At 40.1% G+C, this 19,741-nt stretch overlaps 1 protein-coding gene across 2 annotated transcripts in view; it reads left to right on the forward strand.

Annotated features, from left to right (window-relative positions):
* UTP4 (UTP4 small subunit processome component) overlaps positions 1-19,741 on the forward strand; it is a 32,522-nt gene that overhangs the window by 7,943 nt on the left and 4,838 nt on the right. For both annotated transcript variants that reach the window (XM_022583343.3, XM_089902407.1), the window contains exons 4-14: positions 1,780-1,864; positions 3,505-3,594; positions 6,524-6,735; positions 11,626-11,797; positions 11,909-12,000; positions 13,560-13,656; positions 14,435-14,499; positions 15,629-15,751; positions 16,147-16,303; positions 18,193-18,299; positions 19,326-19,421. In XM_022583343.3, coding sequence (XP_022439051.1) covers positions 1,780-1,864; positions 3,505-3,594; positions 6,524-6,735; positions 11,626-11,797; positions 11,909-12,000; positions 13,560-13,656; positions 14,435-14,499; positions 15,629-15,751; positions 16,147-16,303; positions 18,193-18,299; positions 19,326-19,421 — 1,296 coding nt within the window. The remainder of the gene's footprint in view (positions 1-1,779; positions 1,865-3,504; positions 3,595-6,523; positions 6,736-11,625; positions 11,798-11,908; positions 12,001-13,559; positions 13,657-14,434; positions 14,500-15,628; positions 15,752-16,146; positions 16,304-18,192; positions 18,300-19,325; positions 19,422-19,741) is intronic.

Here is a 19,741-nt window from a genome sequence, read left to right on the forward strand (position 1 = left end):
GAGACAAACGACCTGTATGCAGAAAACTATAAGACACTGATGAAAGAAATTAAAGATGATACCAACAGATGGAGAGATATACTGTGTTCTTGGATTGGAAGAATCAATATCGTGAAAATGACTATACTACCCAAAGCAATCTAGATTCAATGCAATCCCTATCGAATTACCGATGGCATTTTTTACGGAACTAGAACAAAAAATCTTAAAATTTGTATGGAGACACAAAAGACCCCGAATAGCTAAAGCAGTCTTGAGGGAAAAAAAGAGAGCTGGAGGAATCAGACTCCCTGACTTCAGGCTATACTATAAAGCTACAATAATCAAAACAGTATGGTACTGGCACACAAAGAGAAATATAGATCAATGGAACAAGATAGAAAGCCCAGAGATAAACCCACACACCTATGGTCAACTAATCTATGACAAAGGAGGCAAGGATATACAATGGAGAGACAGTCTCTTCAATAAGTGGTGTTGCGAAAACAGGACAGCTACATGTAAAAAAATGAAATTAGAACACTCCCTAACACCATACACAAAAATAAACTCAAAATGGATTAGAGACCTGTATGTAAGACTGGACACTATAAAACTCTTAAAGGAAAACATAGGAAGAACACTTTGACATAAATAACAGCAAGATCTTTTTTGATCCACCTCCTAGAGTAATGGAAATAAAACCAAAAATAAACAAATGGGACCTAATGAAACTTCATATCTTTTGCCCAGCAAAGGAAACCATAAACAAGACAAAAAGACAACCCTCAGAATGGGAGAAAATATTTGCAAAAGAATAAATGGACAAAGGATTAATCTCCAAAATATATAAACAGCTCATGCAGCTCAATGTTAAAAAAATAAACAACCCGATCCAAAAATGGGCAGAAGACCTAAATAGACATTTCTCCAAAGAAGACATACAGATGGCCAAGAGGCACATGGAAAGCTGCTCAACATCACTAATTATTAGAGAAATGCAGATCAAAACTACAATGAGGTATCACCTCACACCAGTTAGAATGGGCATCATCAGAAAATCTACAAACAAATGCTGGAGAGGGTGTGGAGAAAAGGAACCCTCTTGCACTGTTGGTGGGAATGTATATTGATACAGCCACTATGGAGAACAGTATGGAGGTTCCTTAAAAAACTAAAAATAGAGCTACCATATGATCCTGCAATCCCACTGCTGGGCGTATATACCCAGAGAAAACCATAATTCAAAAAGACACATGCACCCCAATGTTCATTGCAGCACTATTTACAATAGCCAGGTCATGGAAGCAACCTAAATGTCCATCGAAGGACAAATGGATAAAGAAAATGTGGTACATATAGACAATGGAAAGACTCCCCCCCATTCTTACCATTAGACTGGGTACTTGCAGAGATTTAGTTTTCTGTGATGGATTTATGATTTTTTAAAAATTTGTACTATTTTGTAATATCTTGACGTATCTCCATTTAGGTGACACAGTTAATGGGTCTTTTATTTAGGCCATGGGTGTCCAGCAGAGACATGCTGTGAAATCCTATTTCTCCTCCATGTCCTATTCAGGAATTGGGCCCCTAATTGGCCTGCTTTCTGGCTAGGACATGAAGACTGCCAGAAACACACTACCAGTTTCTTGGTACCAGTACTTTTTCCCTCTCACAAACTATTTTTCTCTTTCAGAACAAGTGTTAGCTTGAAGGAGGAAATGTATATATTTGTAAATATATATATTTAGTTCTATAAAATGCTTTCTTTATTTTCTATCCCCTTTTCCATAATAGGTTGGCTGCGAAGATGGATCTGTGAAACTATTTCAGATCACACCAGACAAAATCCAGTTTGAAAGAAATTTTGATCGTCAGAAAAGTAAGGGTTGTTTGTGGTGAGGCAGTGAGTAGTCTTAACAAGAAGTTATATTTCTGTGCCACTGGGGATGGGATATTTTCCCATGGGTCCAGGTAATATTTTATCTATATGCTAACTTTCTGTGAGTGCAGCGTATGTGCTAGATGCTGTCCTTAGCTCAGGTCCTCTCCACTGTGTAGCATAGCTATGATTGCCTGGTTAAGTAATAATACAGGAAGCTAGCAATCCAAAATAGGAAAATGAGTGTTTCTGTGTAAATCAATTTGTTAGTTCTCACTTATTTTTGTGAAGTTTTAACAAATGTGCATAAAGTCTCAGAACTCGGATTTTTCTTTAGGAGCTGTGGTTCTCAGTTCTGCTAGTACTTTCAAGTTGAATGGGGGAATTTTATAAACAATGGCCCCTGTTCCACCTGGACTGACTGACACTGACATCCAGAACAGAGCCTGGCAAACTATTTCTATGAAGACACCAGCTAGTAAATATTGTAGGCTTTGCAGGCCCTATAGTCTCTGCCAACTCTTGTCATTATAGCACCGCAGTTGCCCTAGATAATACTTAACAAATGCTCATGGTTGTGCTCTGGTAAAACTTCATTTACAAAAACAGGTGGTGACCCCAGTTTGGCCTTTGGGCCACAGTTTGCTGACTCCTTTTCTATTATCCACTTTTTTTTTTAAACATCTTTATTGGAGTATAATTGCTTTACAGTGGTGTGTTAGTTTCTGTTTTATAACAAAGTGAATCAGCTATACATATATGTATATCCTCGTATCTCCTCCCTCTTGCGTCTCCCTCCCACCCTCCCTATCCCACCCTGACTCCTTTTCTAGAGAGTAGTGTCTGATATGTTCTCTGTATCCAATAGTAATGTTTATCCTCTGCTAATCAGATCCCTGTATTGTTTGTTTTTAATATCTCCAGGGTGTTCTTTTTTTAATTACAAAGGTGATATAATGCTTGGTAAAAATTTCATGCATTTAGCCAAGTGTGAAAGAGAAAATAAGTGTCTCATTTCACTCTGTAGGCAACATTTTGGAACTAATCTGAACTTTTTTGTATATTCAGATAGACAAATACATTCACAGGAGTGCTTGCACTTGGTTTTCAGCTTAGTTTTTCATTTGATGTATCACAGACATCTTTCTGTGTCAGTCATGCCAGTCTGCATGGCATTTCATTTTATGGTGTTCCATAATTTATTTAACCAAACTCCTATTGATGGATATTAATTTTGTTTTTACTACTATAGCCAGTGCTGTAATGAACATTCTTATATACACTTGGGCATTCCTGTAAATATTTCTTTTTTGTTAAATTCCTAGTGCAATTACCATGCCAAATTTGCACGTTTAAATTTTGTTAGGTTACTACCAGATCACCTTCAAAAGGTTGTGCTTATCTACACTCCCATCAACCATTTATCCATTATTAAAAGTAAGTATCAAATATGTCATCGTGGGTCCCAGGGCAAAGTTGTCCCTCACCTGTTATAAAACAGTCCTTCGCAAGAGCGCAGTAGATGAACTTTAAGACTATAGAACGCTAGCCCTGTAGATCTTTGTGGAAGGAGAACTCAGTTACCCTTTGCTGTATATTTATGTGTATGTCACTTTCTCTTTTGTTGTACAACTCCCAAGGTCGAATCCTGAGCCTCAGCTGGCATCCCGCTGGTACCCACATTGCAGCTGGCTCCATAGACTACATTAGTGTGTTTGATGTCAAATCAGGTGACTGTTTTTCTCAGTTCATTTGGGGTGTGGGTCTTGTTTGTCAGAGCCACATTTCTGGGTTTCCAAAAGCTTGTGACCTTATGCTTTCATGAACCTTCTGAGATGTCACCATGAATTTCACTTCTTTCTTGGATTACTACTGCTGCTTTTAGGGGAATCTTGGTTCTTCAGTGGAATACAGTATTTTTCATCATAAGAATTCACACTAAAATTTGCCCTCAACCAGTGAGACATTTACTATGAGCAATCAGTAGAATACCTATTTATATATACCAGTTCTTTGTAAAAGTGGGTGTCTGTATTTGAGGAACGTAAGATCTTGGTAACATAGTTGGTGAGACTTGAGATCAGAAAGATAGAGAACAACGTGCTTCCTCTGTCCTTGGCCTACAGAATTGGCTGATGGATTCCTTCAGTGAGGAGACTGACTTCAACTTGTTAGGTGGCTGTGTCTGTACTCCCCGCTAAGATGAGAGGAGACACAGGGCAGACATGTCGCCTTTTTCTTTTTCCTTAGTGCTTGAGCAAGTTTTTTATTATCAGTTACATATGCATATAGTCAAAGAATTCCTTAAGGCTTGTTACAAAAGAGCAGGAGTCCCCCTATATCCCTTCTCCTACTCCTCAAAGGCAGCCGCCTGCAACTCTTAGCTAATTCTTTTGGTATTTATCTTTATGCTATACATAGTATGCTTAAAATGCTTTATTTTTTTCAGTTTTAGCCCATTATTTATTGACTTCCACTATTTAACCCTCTTTCTCTGCCCTTTGCCACATGTAGCAATATTTCCTCCTGATCCTCCCAGTATGGTTATGTTCTAACTTTGTTCAGATTAGCAGTTGATGTTTTTATTCTTAGACTATATACATACAACTTGCATAGTAAATTTCTTTTCCTTTCCTGTATGCTTTTTGTTAATGCTGAGTGTCTGTCTCTGTCTCTCTCTCTCGTGTGTGTGTGAGTGTGTGTGAGATTGAGAGATATATATATATCACTAATTCATCTCCACATTCTTCCAGTTGTATGATTTAGGTTCAGCTACATCTGGGTTTTTTTTCTGTTTTTTGTTTGTTTGTTTGTTAGTTTGTTTTGGGTTTTTTTGCGGGATCTTAGTTCCCCCACCAGGAATTGAACCTGGGCCCCTGCAGTGAAAGTGCCAAGTTCTAACCACTGGATCGCCAGGGAATTCCCACATCTGGTTTTCTTTCTATCACTTTTATCTCCTTGAAGGTTTCTCTCCCAGAGCCTTCTGCCCTGCTCCAGCTTAGTGGAGCCAGTTTCTGGGCCTACTGCACAACTCTGAGATCTTGAACTCTGGTTTTTCAGCCATTCTGGAGATCCCCTTTGCTTTATTCTCCAGTAGAGTTCCCTGTTGCCAAGTCATTCATTTTCTTAGTTTATCACTTTGTTTGATGGATCCTGAGAAAGGGTTTCTGAGAAAGAATTCTAGGTTGGAAATTATTTTTCCTTAGAATTTTGAAGCTGTGGTTCCACTGTCGTCCAGCTTCTAGTATTGTTATGGACTCTGATGCCTTTCTGAGAGTAGATCCTTTATGTAGGTTTTTGTGGTTGGTTTTTCCTGGGAGCCTTTAAGATCTTCCCTTTATCTTTACTGTTCTGAAATGTAATAATTATGTTTTTTGTTGTGTGGATCTGTTAACATCAATTGTATTGGACAACTTGGTAGGTTCCTTTAATCCAAAAACCCATGTTTTTCATTTCTGAGGAAAATTCTTATAATTATTTTGTAAAGGAATTTCTTTCCATTTTCTCCTTTCTGGAATTTTATTACTGGAATGTTGCCTCTTCTAATTTTCTTTCTTTCTTTTTTTCTTTTTCCCCCTTGTTATTTTTCATCTCTAACTTCTTACTCTGCTTCCTGGGAGAGTTTGTCATTTTTATCTTTCAGTCCTTTTATTGAGGTTCTCATTTCTGCCATTCATTTCCAGAGTTCTTTTTTGTTTCCTGAATGTTCTTTTTTACAGCATTCTCTTTTTGTTTCATTATACAGTATACTAACTCTTCTCCAAGACTATTCATGGTAATATTTGTGAAGTGTTCTTCGCCCTGGCTTTTTCACACCTTGTTGTTTATTTTTTTCTGGTCGTATGTTGGGCCTCTGCCTTTCATATTGAGGCTTTCCTCCCGTGTCTAGAGGTTCCTCTCATCACCACACTAGTGGTGCTGATCACATCTGAGCTTCATTGAGGAATGGTCTGGCTGGACTGTTAGCTTGGGGATGCTCTCAAGACAGGCTCTTTAGATCTTTTCTCTTGTGCTGGTCATATTTCTCAGAAATGCTTTTTGTTCTCCTACCTGGTGACAACAAGCCCAGCCATCAGCATTCTAAGAAGAAAGCTGGTGTTCTCAATACAGAGTTATAACATTTCACTTAATCTGTGTTCCAGCATCACCTCTGTTTCCAGACTATCTGGAGTCACCAGTTGCTGAGTCTTCTGAGGATTCCATGGTATAAATCAGGTGGTTTCTTGGGTTTTCCTACTGCGGATTTGGGACTTAGTTTTAGGGTTCTACTAAGTCGGTTACTACTCCGTGTCTGCTTTCCAGTTCCCCAAATTTTGGCACTATTGTCTTCTCTCCCTTTCTCATTGGGATTTGGAAGGGAGCAGAGTGTAATGTGTGTGTGCAGTTGGCTGCTTTTCAGTGAAGCCTCAGATGTCTCGTTTCCATTTCACCTCTCCACCAAAAATTCCTTTTGTCTGCACGCCCCGCCCCCCACCGCTGCCCTCCTTCTTCAGGGAACCATTTTGGTGTTCCAAAACTGAGTTCACCGTAACCACTGTTTACTGGCTGTCTGTGGTCTGTGCTCAGGCAGCTGACTTACCAGATGCCTACCACAGGCAGCTTCTGAAGACCGAGGAGAAATAAGTGCCATTCACATGCGGGCTTTGCTTTCTTTTTCAGGGAGCGCTATTCATAAGATGCTTGTGGATAGGCAGTATATGGGTGTGTCTAAGCGGAAGTGTATCATATGGGGCGTGGCCTTCCTGTCCGATGGCACCGTCATAAGCGTGGACTCTGCTGGGAAGGTACAGTTCTGGGACTCAGCTACCGGTACCCTTGTAAAGAATCATCTCATCGCAAATACTGACGTGCAGTCTATTGCCATATCTGATGTGAGTATAGTCCCTGTTTGAGCAGTTCCTGTACAACCTGGGGCATGAGTAGAGAAGGCCGTGTCAGTGGTGTGCCACAGACACTGTTCCCTAATCCTGAATGTTGTAGTGGAGGAAGATTGAGTTTAGGACAATGCATCTGAAAACCCACACAGTTTTCCTGAACACTTATTCTCCAACAGTTAGTTAGAGAATATTCTCTAAATGATTAGTTAGCAGAGAGGTTTTCTTCAGACACTCCCTGTCCCCAGTTAACCCCGTCTGATTGTAGATAGGGCACAAGTATTCTAGAAGAATCTTGAGAAGTGCTATTTCCTCTCTCTGCCTGACTGTTCTGCTTCCTATCTTGGAACATTAGAAGGTAATTTTATAGTGATTTCGACACTACTGATTTTTCTCCTATTTGAATAGGAGTTAAAGCAGGTTTGTATTGAACATGTGTGCCTCTTGCCATCTTGTAACATGAATTCTTAATCAGAAACCTTTGGATATTTTAGCAATGAGGCACAGGAAGTGATTTTGAGGTTTGTTTTTTTTTAATGTTTATTGGAGTATAGTTGATTTACAATGTTGTGTTAGTTTCTGCTGTACAACAAAGTGAATCCGTTATACATACACATATATCCATTCTTTTTTATTCTTTTCCCATATAAGTCATTACAGAGTATTGAGTAGAGTTCCCTGTGCTATACACTAGGTCCTTATTAGTTATCTGTTTTATATATAGTAGTGTGTCTACGTCAATCCGAATCTCCCAATTTATCATCCCCACTCCCGCTTCTTTCCCCACCCCGTAACCATAAATTTGTTTTCTACATCTGCGACTTTGTTTCTGTTTTGTAAATAAGTTCATTTGTACCATTTTTTTAGATTCCACATGTAAGCGATATTATATGATATTTGCCTCTCTGTCTGAGCTTTGAGGTTTGTTGACTAGATCTTTTATCTTTACGTAATTAGTTTGAGTGTTGTTTTCTTACTTAAGTGTGTCTAGTGTAGAGATCACTCCTGCTTTCTTTTCTTGCCTATAAAATGTTCCTATCCCATTCCACAGTTTTTCCATGAGAACAATTTGTTAGTGCTAAAGCCCTATAAAACATGTAGATGTCACATATAAACTATAATAGAAGTCAAGGTTTAAATGAGTGGGAGGAATTCTCCTTTTAAAATAGAGTTTTGATCCAAAATGGTTGTAATTATTAGACAGTAAGACTTAATTATTAAATTTAGTACTATTTAAAGTGTAATTATTTAAGGATTATGCACTTGTTCAAAGACCAAAGAAGATGTATATTTATTGCTATGGAACAATTTCCAGGATATATTGGTAAGGGGAAAAAGTAGAACAGTATTACAGTGTATAATGTAGTATATAATAGTGTATTAAGGAAAGATAGAGCAGATTTATATATTAGATATTTATGTATGAGATATTCTAGGACTTCCCGGGTGGTCCAGTGGTTAAGACTCAGCGCTTCCATTGCAGGGGATGTGGGTTCAGTTCCTGATCAGGGAACTAAGATTCTGCATGCTGTGTGGCATGGTTAAAAATAAAAGAGAAAAGAAAAGAAACAAATATTCTATGTGTATACAGTTTTGCTAGTATATACATAGAATATCTCTGGAAATATTGAAAATGCAAATAATGACAGTTTCTGGAAGAAAGTTTTTGGGGGGTAGGTGGAAGACAGGTGTAACTTGTACTGTGTACCACTTTATACTGTCTGATCTTCTACCTTGTGCCTATATTACTCTATTGCATTAAGTCTTAGATACAAATGATTGTAACATGTCATAATTTTGTTATCATGGGAAAGAAAAAATACTTTTATTAAACTATGAGAGTGGTTTTTTAAATGTAAAATTCATATTTTATAAGCACATAATATAAGCTTTTATAATATAAACTGACACAATGCTTTTTTAAACATAAAATTTATATTTTACTTATTGAAGAGCTTCTTGAGACTTAAACAGAAATTTTCTGTTTTATCACTCTTAGGCATATATAAACAGGAAAGTGTGTGAAATAAAATGATAAGGGTATTCCTAGAACTTCTTCACATTCAGAGTTGGACTCTGAATCACTTGAACTCAGCTATTGGGGTCCATGTTTCTCACACATGCCTCCCAGCCATCCACAGTGTTGGTAGAAGATGCTCCAATATAGTCCCAAGATTTTCTTTTAGGCTTTTGACAACTGTTCTGCAAGTTTTTGTTTTGTTTTGTTTTGTTTTGTTTTATTATTTGGCTGCATCGGGTCTTAGTTGCTGCCTGTGGGATCTTCATCATGGCCTGCGGGATCTTTCCTTGAGGCGCGTGGGATCTTTCCTTGCAGCACACAGGCTCTTCATTGTGGCGTGCAGGCTTCTCTAGTTGCGGTGCGGGCTTCTCTCTAGTTGTGGCGCGTGGGCTCTGTTGCCCCACGGCATGTGAGATCTTAGTTCCCCAGCCAGGGATCAAACCGCATCCCCTGCATTGGAAGGTGGATTCGTAACCACTGGGCCACGAGGGACATCCGTATTCTGCAAGTTTTGATGTTCATTCTTTATCTGAAGATGTCACATAACACAGGTTGACAGATATAAATATTTTGATATCAGAGATGTTAAGATGTGAGAAAATGTGTGCCTGAGAAGCAAGGGATTGTGGTACTTTTTTTTTTTTTTTTCAATTGAAACGTGCAATTGTACAAATTCCAGTCCTCAAAAATGCTTATCACAAACTCTGGAGTTGGGCAGAGTTGGGTTTGAATCCCAGTCATACCACTTAATAGCTACGTGTCTTCCTTGGGCAAGGTGCTTCTTTCTAAGTCTCAGTTTATTCCTCTGTGAGAACAAGGAGGTTAGTAATACATGCTGCATGGCGTCTGAGGAAAGATTAAATGGGTTGTGCTTGTAAAGTGCTAAGCAGAGTGTCTGGCACAGCGAGTGTGCTATTGCCATTTTCATATCTCTTTTGACACCAGTCCTAATTTCAAGGCTTTTCTCCATACTCTCTTGCCAGAACAGATGGTTATATTTAGATTTCTTTTCAGTGGTTTCTCATTGACTAAAGAGTGAATTGTGGCAAACACCCAGTCCTTTGATCTTCTTAGAAGCCTTTCACCTCCATCAAGTAGGCAAGTACTGATTCCTGCAGGGAGTTGTAGGGAACATTTGCCTTCATTTAGAGGTCAGTCCTGAGATTTTGTGTTCCCTGTGAAGCAGTCACTCTTTGATTAAGTTAGTGTGTGTGTGCGCACGTGCGTGCACTTGCGCACCCGCCCCAGGTCTGTTTTTCCCTTGCTTCATTCCTGTTGCACCCCAAGAGAGCCCTTTTCTTTTGTTTGCTTTTCAGTTCTTTTATGATTCCACCTCAGGGAAAGAGAATGTGGAGTGAGAGGCCTCCCTTCCCAGTTCTTCTCTGTAGGTAGTACTTTGAGCAAACAGCCACTTGAACTGTTTAGTGGAGGTGATGGAGAGAGCGAGTGAATTCCTAAGCGGCTCAGTATTTCCACTTTTGCCTTAGGCTAATGGTTTTCAAATAGTATCCTTAGAGGAGGTGAGGGAGAGGCCTGTGCCCGGAGCAAAGGCTTTGGCGGCAGATACACGTCTGTAAACTAACAGACAGGTAAACTTTTGAAGTTCCAGTTTCCTTATCTGTGTAAAGGGCTATTAAATGATGATTGGGGGGAAAAAGGGTAAAATCATAACTCATCCAAACATGAAATGGAAGTATGTCAGAGATTTTCTGTAACTCATTAACTAATGAGGGAACCAGTAAGTTACAAGCAGTTCTAAGGGAGAAATCAAAGAACACAGTTATGTAAGGCCATCAGGAATGCTGAAATGATTTACAAATTGTTGCAGGACTCAGTGTCCACAGGACGATCGTCAGCTTCATTCTACCGAGCAAAATTCGTTTGCGTCTCTATGCAAGAGAATCTTTTGCATCACTCTCGGTTTTTTTACAATCTATGGAGTTGTAAAGTAGCTCTAGGACAATCAGAGGGCTCACCAGCCAAGGACACCAGTACTTGTTATGCTCATTTCAGTCTTTTATAGTTTCTCCTGATAGGACAGATGATACTTCACCTTGCAGGTTATTGAAGGATTAGAGATGATATGACATACAACGTTCCTAGCACAGTCAGTGTGTAGTTACTGGCAGCTACATGCTCACATGTGTGCAGACATCTCACTTTTCTTGACTTCTCACCTACTCTTTACACCGTTTGATTGGTTAACTACTGATCCAGGTTTCTGATTTTTCTCAGTACCCTATCAAGCCTCCTGTTTTGTTTTCTTAACTCAAAGTTATGTGCATTTTTAAAAATGAGTTAAAATGAAAATGGTTTTGAGATTATAGAGGAATTTTAAAAAGTAGTTGTAGACACAGTAAGACCTTTTAAAACTAACAGAAATCCTCGTGCTCAACATGCTGACAAGAGAGAGCCTTAAACTGGGGACCAGGGAACCTGCATCTTTGTGATATTGATCAGGCCACTTCCCCTCCTCAGCCCACCCTCTCTTCATCTCTAAAAAGAGGACAGTGAATTTTAGGGTTTTCTAAGCTTCAGTCTTTTGACTGCCAGTTTTGCGACCCCTCCCCTTTCCCCAATATTGTTGCTATTCTAATGAGGTCGGGTTTGCATTATATGAAACCACGCTAACAGTTTGAAGTACTTACTGTTAATTTTGTCAGTAGGGGGCGCTTTGTTACCTGTGCGCGAACTTGCTCCCCTGATGGAATTGTTAGCTTCTGGAGGAAAAAGACCCCTGCAACCTCCCTTCAATTCTGGGCATAGGTTTTCCCCCTAAGCTGCCCAGACAGAAAACCTCGGGGAATATTTTAAAAACTGGGCCCTGTTTTGCTCAAATGTACCTCCCTAATGATTTACTTTCTCAGCAAGAAGACAGTTTCGTGGTGGGCACAGCCGAGGGGACAGTGTTCCATTTTCAGCTGGTCTCTGTGACTTCCAACAGCAGTGAGAAGCAGTGGGTGCGGACAAAGCCATTTCAGCATCACACTCACGACGTGCGAGCCGTGGCCCACAGCCCCATAGCACTGATATCTGGAGGTGGGTTTCAGTCTTGGCCAGGAGTGCTTCATTACTCTGCCCAGCTGTGGTTATTTTCATGTGGGACTTTTTCTAATTCCGATATTTTTTCTCCTCTCCCTCCCGCTGCAGGCACAGACACCCACTTAGTCATTCGTCCTCTCATGGAGAAGGTGGAGGTAAAGAATTATGATGCTGCTCTCCGAAAAATCACTTTTCCCCATGTAAGTATCATCCTCTAATGCCCACCACGCCCTCATCTCCCGGTCTGCCTGTCCCATAAGACAGCACAGCTCACTCTTCTTTGGCAGATCTGTTGGCCTTCTGTAGTTACCTTCTTCTTCTTTCTTCCTTCTCTTTCTAAGGCAAGCCTCTGGCAAAGATGTTTACAGGGGCCAAGAGATTTACAGCAGCATGCCTAGTTCAGTTTCTGGGGAAATCATTCCCTTTTCCCAGTAGGTGTGGTTTATGGGGATTTTGTTTGTTTTTAATTTTTTTAAATAAGTTTATTTTATTTATTTTTGGCTGCATTGGGTCTTCGTTGCTACGCACGGGCTTTCTCTAGTTGTGGCGAGCAGGGGCTACTCTTTGTTGCGGTGCGCGGGCTTCTCATTGTGGTGGCTTCTCTTGTCACAGAGCACGGGCTCCAGGTGCACGGGCTTCAGTAGTCGTGGTACGCGGGCTCAGTAGTTGTGGCTCATGGGCTTAGTTGCTCCGCGGCATGTGGAATCCTCCTGGACCAGGGCTCGAACCCGTGTCCCCTGCATTGGCAGGCGGATTCTCAACCACTGTACCACCAGGGAAGCCCAAGGCTGGACTTTTTATTATTCTGGGTGGGAGCAGGAGAATCCAGGCTTCCAGTGTTCCTTTCTAGGTAAATCAGTCATCTTTCCAGGCTAGAAACTCTTCTTCCCACTACGTACTTCTACATTCCATTCAACCAGTAAACCTTACTGAGTCTACCTCCTCGTTCTCTCTTGAATCTAGCCATTTCTCTTTGTCTACACTGCCATTAACCTAGTTTGGGTCAGTGACTTTTCTCCTCTGGATTTCTTTACAGTAGTTTGTTAACAATCTCCTTTTATTTATTTATTTGTGTCATTCCGGCCTGTTCTCTATTGATCCGTTCAAAAAGCAACTTTGTTCATCCCTCCATGCTTAAATGCCTTTGTTGGTCGTTGTTGTCCTCAGCGTAAAGACCTAATTCCTTAGCATGGCTTATGAAACCTGTCTTGATCCGGAGAAGACGGCCTCTTCCCTCACCTCTGTTCTCACGCACTTACATTACCCCCACCCCCATCTGCACTTAGTCTGGCAGTTCTGAAAGACTCCTTTTTATTCCCTCTCATTCTCTCTTCCCTTGGAGCTATTTCCCGTGCCATCCCTCTGCTTGGAACGTCCTGCCCTACCTTCTTTGCCTGAGTACTCTTTACCAGTGAGCCTCATCTGGGCTCGTGTCTTTACTGTCATGAGGCCTTTCTACTTTTTTTCATTACATACTGTGCTTAGCCATGTTAAAATTCTTTGCACACTTAATGTAATTGCCTGTTTAATTTTATGTCAACCCTTTAAACTGTAAGCTTTAGAGCAGTAGCTAGGTTTTTATTTACTACTATGTTTTTAGATCCTAGGACAGTGCCTGGCGAATGGTAGTACTTAGGAAATATTTATCAAGTAAATGGATTTTAATGGTAAAAAATGTTCTGAGGTGTTGCTGCTGTATCCAGTACTGAGGCAGTAGATGACTCCGGCTTGTTTATGTCTTTTTGATTCTTGGATACAGCGACGTCTCGTTTCCTGTGCAAAAAAGAAGCAGCTTCTCCTCTTCCAGTTTGCTCATCACTTGGAACTTTGGCGACTGGGATCCACAGTTGCAACAGGTAAGATGGGAGAAAGTTTTTTTCCAATAAGAAAACTGGAGATAGAAGCCAGAAATGGCAGTTGAAATTCTGCTTGTGGAAAAATGGAAGTAGGTTTGTCTGTGTCCTTTTGAACTTATGGTTTCCCACCCACTAGATAGAGCAGAGGAGTTCCTCAGAGTGTTAAAATTGTTAGCAGGACACTGAATCATCAGTGAAAAGTTTTCGGTTCAGTATGGTGCACTGCAGGATATAGTGGTGCTGAGGGTAGTGGAATCAAAGTTCTCCCTGGCTAGACTGGGATCAAAACAGCTGTTGAAAAATGACAAGTTTTAATGTGGGGTCGTGACGGGCCTGCATGAAAAAGAAGGTTGTGCAGATCTTACCAGGGTGACAGCCTCATGGCCTTAAGTATGACATACCTGTTTGGGTCCTGTTGTTTTACAGTAGGTTAGAGGCTTTTGCTTTAGGCTCCAAAATGAACAAATGAAGTTGAAATCGAGGCCACACAAACTTCACTTCCATCCGCCTGCATGCCAGGCTGTGGGGAGCAGCTTCAGAGAAATAGGGGTGTGCCCTAGGCCGTATGCAGGGCACCCAAGTAGAAGCTAAGAAAGTGCTCGCTGCTTTCCTCTTCGTATACATACCCCCAGAAAACTGTAAGCTTACTACGTCAGACATTTTTTTGATTTCCCAGTGGTAGAGATTTCTTTCTACCCAGGAATGGCTTTTTAGTAGAAAAAATGTATGAATAACCTTTCTTTGGGAAGAAAAATGTCAGGGATATTTCTTGTTCCAGGAAAGAATGGGGATACCCTTCCACTCTCTAAAAATGCAGATCACTTACTTCACCTCAAGACAAAGGTAAAGAAATTTAACTGTGTGTTCAGACTCTGAAATCCAGAACATTTTTCTCATTCTGAATTTTGAGGGTTTCTTAGTTGACATCATAAACTGTTTCAAATCTAAAATTATTTGAATGAAGTACTATGTCAAAAGAGCTGGGTTTCCTATGATTGTAAGTCAGGCATTCCAAATTTATTGGATGAATGAATACAAGAAATTCGTTTTTCTTCTTTTGGTATTATTATGAAAATAACATGCATAGTTTTTAAAAATTCAAATAATGCAAAAGAGGATGCAATGAAAAATGAACCTCTTTCTTACCCCCACCCCCCCAGAGATGATCACTGCCAGTGGTTTCTTATATATTCTTCCAGAAAAAATTTTCACCCATGCGTGCATGTGTATACATCCTTTCTTTCTCCAATAATGGGACTATACTATACAAACAACTTTGTCTTCCTTTTTAAAAATCTTTATTTTAATTGCACAAATAATTTGTGAATACAGTCTCACTATGAAGAATTCAAACAATATTGATAATTTATACCCTTGCCCAGCTCTTTAATACTAGTCCCCTCTCCTGCAATAATTACTGTTAATTGATTAGCTGTATACCCTTCTAGATCTTTTTCTGTGTGTGAGAATATGTATGTGTGTATACATACATACTTACATACACTCAGATGTTTTTTGAGTTTTTTGAATTACATAAATGTTACACTAAACTTTTGCGGTGTTACGCAAATTTTTTCACTTAATATTTCTTACAGGTCTTTAAAGCAGGTTGTCATTGACCAAAACAGAAAATCAGTCCCCAAGTCACTGAGCCTCCAAAGCTTCACTGCGTTAAATGCCTCCCTGCTCAGGTTTCTAAAGTTAGGGTTTATTATGAAGCTACCCATGAAGTATGCGAAGGGCTGAGATATAGTATTCAGAGACCTCTGTTCTGGGTTTTGGAAATCAAAGCCACACCACTTAGATGTTCTACCTTTGAAATAATCATAGTGACACATAGCATATGAGTGTCAGGATTATGTGTCGGTATTTGTGGATACATGCAGAGTGGCAGTAGCTTGAGGATTCATGCTATAGTGAACCTTGTATGAAGTTTTACTTGACTATGTATCCTGCTTCCTAATGTTACCAGGGTCCTGAGAACATTATCTGCAGCTGTATCTCCCCATGTGGAAGTTGGATAGCCTATTCTACAGCTTCTCGTTTTTTTCTCTATCGTTTGAATTATGAACATGACAATATAAACCTCCAAAGGGTAAGTGATAACCCCAAGTCTGGTTGAATAAGAAGAAACCTTATAAGTGGGTGATTTTTGTGTGAAGTGGAAACGTCCTGGATATGAATCCTTGTTCCATAAAAAGCTATTTTGAGAAACCTGTTATAAAACAGTCTCTTATTGCCATTTAAAATTATGTTTTTGGAGGATAGGGAAATGCCAGAAAGTGGCAGTAAAGGTTAGGCTTTTGAGGAGATGACAAGGGGGCTGGATAGGTTACAGTAGGCACGTCTGTGTTCCAGGCCCTTGGTTGATTGGCTTCCTTGGAGACAGGAAGCATTCATATGATTTAAGCCTAACTGTGATTATTTTTGATGGGCTCTGGGTCTAACTTCTCTCTGTCTCTCTGATTTTTTGTTACTGGTTCCCCCAAGGTTTCCAAAATGCCAGCGTTCCTTCGCTCTGCCCTTCAGATTTTGTTTTCTGAGGATTCAACGAAGCTCTTTGTGGCATCAAATCAAGGGTCTGTGCATGTCATTCGGCTGCTGGAGGGAAGCTTCAAGCACCTGCATACTTTTCAGCCTCAGTCAGGTGAGAAGTTGGTAATTGGCCATGGGAGAGAGTTATCAGTCTCGATGTTCCTTTTTTTCCATTTAAACCTCAATTGTTGGGGGTTCACTAATGATCTTCTCTGCCCTGCAAAAATTACACATTCACTCACATGTTTGCGATTTAAAGTAGAAGGAGATACCTGGCAAGTGAAAATGCTCGATGAAATCTGAAGTCTTGCTCACACCTACTCCTTTCTCACTGGGTTTTTGATTCCTTATTTGGGGCCAGAGAAGTTTCATCACCCTTCTTGGAGTTTTGTTAGCAGAGCAAGAAGAAAGTTAAAATCATCTGTAATCCTGACACCCAGAAATAACTACCATTATTATTTTATATATTTCCAGTAGGTGCTGGTTATGTAGGTATTTTATGGACATCTTAATCTTTTTGGTTGTTTGTTTTTATAATGATGAGCTTATACATACAGTTTCATTACCTGTCCTAATGCTTATGACCACTTTTCCATATGTTTTGAGAACATGAGTATGCATGAATGAGTGACTGTGTATAGATAACAACTGGTGAGTTAACTACCAAGGACTTAGTACCCGATACTTTCCACGGGCCTTTTTCCTTCTCCCTTTTTCTGGCTTGTAGTGACTTCACTGTTAGACTTCATCAGCCTGGAAAATCAACTTTTTAAAATCAACTTAAACTCTCACTGTTCATAAGCTGCCCCAGAAGCAAACAGGAAAAGAAACATACAAATTAGGAGTCACATGAAGTAAACTGAGAGTATTTATTGAGTACCTGTATATGGTTTTATTATAAAACTTAGATTCTTTACCTTGCATTTAGCACTCCTTTAAAATTGGGCTCTGCATTGTGTATATAACTTTATTTCTTCCTCCTATCTCATCTCACTTCCCCTTCTAGTCAGGCTGGTTTCTTCGTATCCCTCAAACCTGTGTATTCCTGTCCTTGTCACTTAGGTCACACTGTTCTCCATCCTTTTCTACCCACCTTGCTCATCCTTTAGCATCTGGTTTATGTCTAGTTATAAAGCTTTTTCATTGTTTGGGGTTGTTACATGCAGCACTTACTTTGGCATATAGCATCACTGTCTGATTTTTATCCCACATGGGTCTTCATGATGCCAGATTGGTTTAAAATTCTTTAATGACAAAGATGGCTCATATGTGCCCATGCTCCCTTAGTGCTAAATATACAGCTAGTAAATTAAAGGTATGCCTCGGGACTTCCCTGGTGGTGCAGTGGTTAAGAATCCGCCTGCCAATGCAGAGGACACAGGTTCGATCCCTGGTCCAGAAAGCTCCCACGTGTCGCGGAGCAACTAAGCCTGTGTGCTACAACTACTGAGCCTGCACTCTAGAGCCTGCAAGCCATAACTACTGAAGCCCACTCACCTAGAGCCCGTGCTCTGCAACAAGAGAAGCCACCGCAGTGAGAAGCCCACGTACCGCAAGGAAGAGTAGCCCCTGCTCGCCACAACTAGAGAAAGCCCGTGCATAGCAACGAAGACCCAACACAGACCAAAAAAAAAAAGATAAGCCTCAAGCCTATTTGCTGTTTGTAACTTTGTTTAAAAAACACCTGATAGGAAAGGAGTTTGAAACAATTAAGGTATAGATTTTGGTGGTAGCTCTTACCCTGATTCTCTGTTCTCATGGTAGTTCTGAGCAAGTGCTGCTTTCTGGTTTATCTCTCTGGCTCCTCTTTCCATGAAGGATGGCTAATTTAAAATAGTAGACAGAGTAGCATCTAGAACTTATCTGCAAAACTATCTAGAAATTGTCCTATGAGTGATTTAAAACCAGGGCTCTTACTGGCTTTCGCCATCATTTTTAGGGCAGGGCTGGCTGACTGTGGACACTGAATTCAGAGCCTTAACTATGGTTTTGTCCTTACAGGGACAGTGGAGTCCATGTGTCTTTTGGCAGTCAGTCCAGATGGAAATTGGCTAGCTGCATCAGGTACCAGTGCTGGAGTCCATGTGTACAACGTGAAACAACTAAAGGTGCGCGTGAGGTTTAGTAGCAGAAAACAGGAGGAAGTTAGCTCTGCAGTTATAAGACTTAAGGCTAAGGCACATTGATATGACCCGGAAAATTGCTGGACTTCTTTTTAACCAAAAATTTTTCCTGTTTCACTTGTTTGGAACCCAAAAGCTATAATCTAACATTAAAATCAGTCAGTGGGAACAGTGAAACCACTCATGCACAGAAATTTGAAATTAAGGATTTATGAGTAATGAATTTACATCCAGATTATGTCTGTATTTTGAGGAGGAAAATTCTGATTTACCCAGATGAATAGACGCAGATAGTAACAATTTCCTTTAATAGTTTGCCTTGTAATCTCAAGGTATTTTTAAATTAAACAGAACTAGTAATAGCAGGAAAACATTTTTCACTAATTAGTGATGATATTGCCATTCACAGATTGAATCACTAATGTTCCCTTACAAGTTGTCACCGTCATCTAAAAGTCAGATAAGAACTACGAAAAACTTACAATAAGCATTAAAAGTTTAGAGAACGATATCAAACTGCAGCATTTAATGGGTTTGCCTGTTACTGCATGACTTAATCTTTACTGCACTGTGGCAAAAGCATGTACTGCTCTTTGAGCCTTGCCTGGCATTTGAAGGTGTTCCTGTGGACTAGTGCACGTGCCTTGTGACTGAACATAAATTTCCATGCCTAGGCATTTATTTCTTTTAAATCCAGTGTAGAGCTGTAGATTCCCTGTTCAATGACATGTTTATGAGCAATTCATACAAATGTAGAGACAGCAGGGAAAGCTTTTTTCTGAGGTTCCCTGTGAATGCTGTTAGTTTTGTTGACAGGTAAACTTGCATTTTTTAAAAAATGCAGTTAAAGTTTATTGTTTGGGGAAATGCCTGACGTTTACGGAACTTCCATAGAATAGAACTTTTTGAATTCCAAAGAGCATTATTTTAAAACTACTGACCTAGACCATCCAGTCTTTCCTGAGGGAAGGAATCCTATTTTAGTTTTCTGTTTCTGTTATTTATTCCCAGCTTCACTGCACAGTGCCTGCTTACAATTTCCCTGTGACTGCTCTGGCCATCGCCCCCAATACCAACAACCTTGTCATTGCTCATTCTGACCAGCAGGTAAGAGATCCCAGTGCTTTCTAATCCCCTCCAAATGGATAGTAACTTGGAAGCTGAGATAACGACAATTTTGGAGGAGCTTTTCTTTGACAGTACTGGACAATATAAAGGTAGTTTTCTCTTATGTGTAGTAAAGCTTCCATGTATGGCCTGATCATAGGCCAGTAACATCCATTGGCTTGATGGGTCACAATGGAATGGTGAAACACTGAGATTCTAGAATAAAGAGGTATGAGAAGGAGGAAGAATTTTCAAGGGCTCGTTTTACTGATTGTTTTTAGGCTAGGATGAAATGGACTCAGGTGTTAGAGTGGATATGG

This window comes from Delphinapterus leucas, chromosome 20 (assembly GCF_059928025.1).
Source record: "Delphinapterus leucas isolate spDelLeu-1000000601 "Yukka" chromosome 20, BTC_Dleu_Yukka2, whole genome shotgun sequence".
Classification (NCBI taxonomy): domain Eukaryota; kingdom Metazoa; phylum Chordata; class Mammalia; order Artiodactyla; family Monodontidae; genus Delphinapterus; species Delphinapterus leucas.